The following is a 6,346-nucleotide window of genomic DNA, read 5'->3' as shown; positions in this document are numbered from 1 at the left end:
ATCTAGAAGAAACTGGGTTTTAGGTGACTATAAAGAAGGGTTTCTAATAATTCAAGCTCTTCATCTCCTAACACCTAACTCTGTGAAGTGTACTGTGCCCCTAGTTAGCGGCTCACAAGCTGCGTGTGGGTGGATCAGGAATTGGTCAAAGGCATTCTGGAATAAGCACATGGAGTAATCACATGTGATAAATGAGCTCTCTGGGTCTTTCCAATTCGAATTTCTTTTCTTTTTTTTTTTTAAGTCTGTAGCACATGGAGGTTCCCAGGCCAGGAACTGAATCCGAGACACACCTGCAACCTATGCCACAGCTGTGACAACTCTAGATCCTTTAACCTGCTGCACCTGTGGCTGGAGATTGACTCTGTGCCTCTGCAGCCACCTGAGCTGCGGCAGTCAGGTTCTTCCTCCCTCCCTCCCTCCCTCCCTCCCTCCTTTTTTCTTTTCTCTCCCTCCCTTCCTTCCTTTCTCTCTTTCATCTTTTTAGGTCCACACCCACAGCATATGGAGGTTCCCAGCTTAGGGGTCGAATCAGAGCCATAGCTGCCAGCCTACACTACAGCCAGGGCAATGGCAATGCCAGATCCAGGCTGCATCCATGACCTCTGCCGCAGCTTGTGGCAACGCTGGATTCTTGAACCCACTGAGCAAGGCCAGAGATCAAACCTGCATCCTCATGAATACTAGTCAGGTTCTTAATCTGCTAAGTCATAACAGGAACTCCTGCAATCAGATTCTTAACCCACTGTGCCACAGCAGGAAATCCATCCAACTCAAAATCTTCTGAATATGATTTTCTCTCTTGAGAGTATTTGTTGCCAATTATTCCCACATGACTACCTTTTAATTTTCCATGCAGTTCATAAAGACCATTCTTTTTCTGTGTAAAACCATAATGTAATGTATTCATTACTCAAATTGGCATAAGCAGGGTATTTGCTCCCTGTAGGTAATCCTATATAGGAACATGCATCACGTTTCACTGGGGAATAAAGAATGGCCTGGGATCATGGGAACTTAGAGATGGTTGCAAAAAAGCATTTTAAGCATTTGGCAGGCTTCGTTTAATTTTGTTGCATATTAATGATCAGTGACAACCAGGAGAGGAAGTATAAAATATTAGATTTCAAGTTATACAATGAGCCCTTAGATATTGAGAGTATGCTATTGTTTTCACATATCCCTTGGTATTATATTGTGCCCCTTAATTATTTTTTTTCTTTTTCTTGGCCAAGCCCATGGTGTATGGAAATTCCTGGGCCAGTGATCGAATCCAAGCCCCAGCATCCACCTACATGAAGCTGAATCCTTAATCCACTGTGTCTGGCCAGGGATCCAACTCTCACCACTGCAGAAACAATACCAGATCCTTAACCTGATGAGCCACTGTGGGAAATCCCCCCTTAATTATTTCTGATGTGCTTTATATGTGCAAGGTGTTAAATACCATTTTTTTAAACAAAGTATATTTTTTGTTTTGAAGAGAAATGCACTGACTATCCTAAAGTTTGAATTTCGATGTATTTTCAAAATGTGTACTGAATTTCTCTGATTAGAATATTAGCTCTGTTGGAGATATCATTCAGGATAACTTGATGAGAAACTATAGGATTAGAAAGCTTTTCTTCTCGATAAGAACATTTGGGAAAGAATAATCAATGCGTATCTTTTTTTTTCTTTTTTCTTTTTTTTTTTTTGTGCTGCACCCATGGCATGTGGAATTTACTGGGCCAGAGTTTTTAACCCTGCACCACAGCAGTGACCTGAACTGTTGCAGTGGCAACACAGGATTCTTAACTCACTGAACCACCAGGGAACTCCTTGTTTTTTTTGATCTACCCATCTCACATTCCTCCTCTGCAGCTCTCAGGGACGGGACCCCCAACTCACACAACTCGTACCATGGTTTGGAAGGGAACATGTACATAATCCGAGAGGGCCTAATGTCTACAGATGTTTCCATGGAGATAGTTGTAAATTGTGATTACGGAGGAAGTTTCCATTCTTGAAATGGTAAGTGAAAAGCTTTAGCCAGGAAATACCAGGGGAAGAGAAGACATGGCCTATAGGAGGGAAACATTGGGCTAGAACCAACTGAAAGGATTTAGTTAAAGGAACAGGTGGAGTGTGTAGTTCAGAAGACTGGGAGGGGGTGGACTGGGGAATTGAAACAAGTCAGGGGTTTCTAGCCTGGGAGTCTAGAAGGAAGACTCAAAGTTTAGGTCTTTAAGAAGGCTAGGATTTCTAGGCAGGGTAATGAATGGAAGCAAAGAAACTGAGAAGGATGTTTGGGGGATTCCAAGTGTTCTAGTTTGTATCAGCATTAGAGAAGGGGAGAAAGCAAAGATAACGCAGAAACATAAGCCTGGCGCTACTTTGCGAAGACCCTTGTAATCAGCCTGTACAAACTGAGAGGGATGGGGTTCTACCTCTCTTCCTCTCAGGAAGTGGGTATGTTTCATGAACTCTTCCATGTATTTCTGTCTGCTCTCCTACAGGGTAAGATCCTCCATCAAACTTATTTTGATTTATAACACTCATGCTAAACAGACTCTAGATATGTTTTTTTTTCTATTTATTTTTTTTTGCTTTTTAGGGCCACACCCTAGGCATATGGAAGTTCCCAGGATAGGGGGCAAATCAGAGCTACAGCTGCAGGCCTACGGCACAGCCACAGCAACCAACACAGAATCCCAACTGTGTCTTAACTTACAGCACAGCTCAAAACAATGCTGGATCCTTAGCCCACTGCAAGGCCAGGGACAGATTTTTAAAAGTTCTTTCTAGATCATTTCACTGTAAGTGGATAATAAACATGTGGCTCAATCAGGAATAATTTTTTCTGACACTAGTTCAGCCACAGAATCTTAGAGCTACAGGGTGCTCAGCAATCCTTTCCCTTCTTTCTCTTTATTTTACAGATGAGGAAAGCAGGCTCACCGCCAAGGCACACAACGAGTTATTGGCAATGCCAGGGCTAAGACCCTGTTCTCTGGTGTCTTTCTACCACACCACTCCTCTGACCTGAAATAAGTGACCAATCCAAAAACATTTAGGAGTTTCCTGTTGTGGCTCTGTGGGTTAAGAAACCGACATAGTGTCCATGAGGATTTGTGTTCAACCCCTGGCCTTGCTCACTGGGTTAAGGATTCAGTGTTGCCGTGAGCTGTGGTGTAGGTCACAGTTGTGACTCGGATCCAGTGTTGCTGTGGCTGTGGTGTAGTCTGGCAGCTGCAGCTGCAGCTCCAATTTGACCTCTAGCCTGGGAACTTCCATATGCTGCAAGTGCAGCTGTAACAATAAAAATTATATATATATGTATATACATACACGCACCTATAATCAGTGACTGTGCAATAATACGGCATTTCCAAGGATTTGAAATTTGCTGGATTTGCTACAAGGAACTTCCATATGCCTCAGGTGCAGCCCTAAAAAGAAAAGAAAAAACCAAAATTTAAAGGCCAATATACATTTATGATTAAAAAACGTCATGGAACCCATCAACCTGGATCAGTAACTTTCATAGTTCAGATACAGTAGTCATACTTTGTTAACAGCATCGTGATATTAGTACGTGTGAAAATTTCTAACCAGTTAGTTTTTACTACAAGCGGTCCTCCCCAGTTTCTCCTAACAATAGAAAAACACTTCACAATGAGACCATTTCTTCTGGATGCGATCATGTTTTCTTAGTTTGTAATCAAAGTTCTAACAGTTAGGTCACTGGATGGACTTGGAGGCGGGTTCCTGTAAAGGAGCAGAACCCTCTGGAGCCTTCCTAGGACAGACCCCTCCCCGACCTCCTCTGCTTTAACTCCTCTGGGAAGTACCTACATAATTAGTACTTCATGAGTATTTCCTGAGTTTTTTAGAGGCCAAATCCACCACCAAGTGAAAGGAATTAAGTACTTGATGATCGTGAGAACTACAGCCTTCCGACCTTTTGGCGCCTAAGGATTGACGCCATCAACCAGTCAGAGACCTGTGCCCAATCTGATCACAACCATGGGATACCCTTCCCGCACCTGACCGGTAAAAATGATTTGGGGAAACCCTGTAGGGAGTTTAGAGTTTTTGAACACCAGCCAGCTGTTCTTCATGCTTGGTACTGTTAAAAACCTTTCTTCAACTCTGATGTTTCAGCGTTGCTTTGCTTTCACAGTTGTGTTGCTCTCACACTGAGTGTTTCTGGATTCTAACCTGTGCTTACTCACCTTAGGCAAAGGCAGATTTCAGCCCCTTTACTGAGCTCCCAAGGCCCTCCTTAGAAGGAGGATGGAACAAAAACCAGGCCACGGAGTGGCTGCTATTCACGTGGGAGGTCTTGGTGCTTTTTGCCCTTTGTCCCCCCTGCTGACCCTTGCAGACTCCCCGCCCGGCCCTGCGCTGCTCTGTGAGGACCTGAGGCTGAGCTTTAAGTGGGGGGAACTGAAACGCCGCGGAACCAGACGCGAGGGAGCAGCGCGGCCGGGGGAAGATGGGGCAACAGGACCGGCAGGCCTAGCTCCGCGACGACGGCGGCGGCGGCGTGGGAATGGAGCCCCTGCGGGTCCTGGAGCTGTACAGCGGCATTGGGGGCATGCACCAGGCGCTGAGAGGTGAGAGGGGGCCTGGGGCCTCTCTGTTTGCGCGACGGCGCGGGTCAGAGCTCGGGCTCCTGGGAGGGGCGGAGCGGCGAGACGCCAGGGGCGGAGACTGGGGGGGGGGGTAGGGAAGCTGGGAGGTTGGGGGGATGGGGGTGGTGTGCTTGGTTGTCTTGGAAACCATCAGGCGTGGCGACCCAGCTGGCCTCTTCGGGCGGAAACTGCTTTCCTCAGGCCGCGAGCCTTGTTCGTAGGGCGACTAGGGCACTTACCCAGACTCAGTCTGTGAGTCCTGATCCCCCAGGCGTGGCTGTGAAGTCAAACCGAGATGGCACTGACAGAGGGGGAGGGGCGAGCCCTCCCCCGCCCCCGATTCCGCGCATTGCCAGCCCCCAATTCTGAGTGTGACTGTCACCTAGAGGCGTGTAATCTTGGTCTTTTATCCTCGAAGAAGTCACAGCGGGGGGGGGAGGTCGCTGGGCAGGGTTCTGCTAGTGAGGATGGGTGTTCAAAGTGATAACTGTCTTGTAAGGTAGAAGTTGGTGAACACTAAGTGGAACTGTAGGGGAAGCTTAGAGAAAAATCCTGGTCCATTCTGGTCATTGAGAAGAAACATCTTGGAGTTCTCGCTGTGGTGCAGTGGGTTAAGAACCCCACTCTAGCCGCTGAGGAGGTGCAGGTTGGAACCGGAAGGTGCTGTGGATTAAAAAAATCCCTGGCCCAGGAATTTTCTCTGCAGGGGTTGGGTGGGGCGGCCTTTAAAACAAAACAAGGAAAGAAAAGAAGAAAAGAAACCTCTCGTCTTGTTGTTTTGTCTGTATACTTTTAGGCGCCAGAAGTACTGAGTTCAAACTTAGTTGCAATGTGACCTTGGGCTAATTCCTTAGCACTTGTGAACCTGGTTGTTGGTTTTAACTTTGGAATGGATTAGCAATGAGATCCTGCTGTGTAGCCCTGGGAACTACGTCTACTCACTTATGATGGAGCATGATCATGTGAGAAAAAGAATGTATACATGTATGTGTGGCTGGGTCATCATGCTGTACAGTAGAAAAAATAGCGTATTGGGGAAATAAAAAAATGTCTACATCAAAAAAAATTGTGAACAATAGTTCTTCCCAGAGATGGATTATTATGAGGCTTAAATAAAAAGTGAGGAAAGTTTAATAATCCCTGATACATTGTAACCACTCAAAATATAAATTGTCACTATCTTCTGTACCTCCTCCATTTTGAGGTTTTTACATGGGGTGCTAAGTTGGTTTATTTTTGGTGATATTCACTCGAAAAAGGTTTATTGAGTTCTTCTTCTGTTCTTGCACTGTGCTGGGCGCTGGAGGTAGAGAATGATGAATAGACTTGGAATGTGCATGTTTATTCTTAAATTACTAAGACAACCACAAAACTGAAACTTCCCTGCTTCCTTTTTTAGTACCAAGGGTAACAAGAGAGTTATACTGTAAAAGACAGACAGTAGGTAGTGAGATGAGCACCTAAGTTTGTTTTGATTCTAGAAGAGATTAGTGATTATCAAACTTTTATTGCTTACCAATTATTTAATGGTATGTTCAGTTCTCATACCAAAACTTAACAGCAAGAAAACTAAGCAAAACTTTAGTACTGTTTGCTCTCTTAATTTTCTAAGGTTGTATAATGTCAACATTTTACCTCATATCTTGAAACCCCTTAAGGAATGTGATTTTAAAGTTCACTTAATACTTTATCATAAGCCACAATTCAATAACTCCTTAAGTGTTGAA

The 6,346-nt window shown here is 44.8% G+C and overlaps 1 protein-coding gene across 3 annotated transcripts in view; it reads left to right on the top strand.

Annotated features, from left to right (window-relative positions):
* Positions 697-6,346, top strand: part of TRDMT1 (tRNA aspartic acid methyltransferase 1) — a 60,777-nt gene continuing 55,127 nt past the window's right edge. The window contains exons 1-2 of one of the 3 annotated variants that reach the window (XM_021063976.1): positions 697-2,013; positions 2,922-4,601. In XM_021063976.1, the coding sequence (XP_020919635.1) occupies positions 4,538-4,601 (64 nt within the window). In that variant the 5' untranslated portion in view covers positions 697-2,013; positions 2,922-4,537. 3 annotated transcript variants of the gene reach the window in all.

Source organism: Sus scrofa, chromosome 10 (assembly GCF_000003025.6).
Source record: "Sus scrofa isolate TJ Tabasco breed Duroc chromosome 10, Sscrofa11.1, whole genome shotgun sequence".
NCBI lineage: Eukaryota > Metazoa > Chordata > Mammalia > Artiodactyla > Suidae > Sus > Sus scrofa.
The sequence above is the reverse complement of the archived record's forward strand: the minus strand, read 5'-3'. Positions and strand labels throughout refer to the sequence as shown.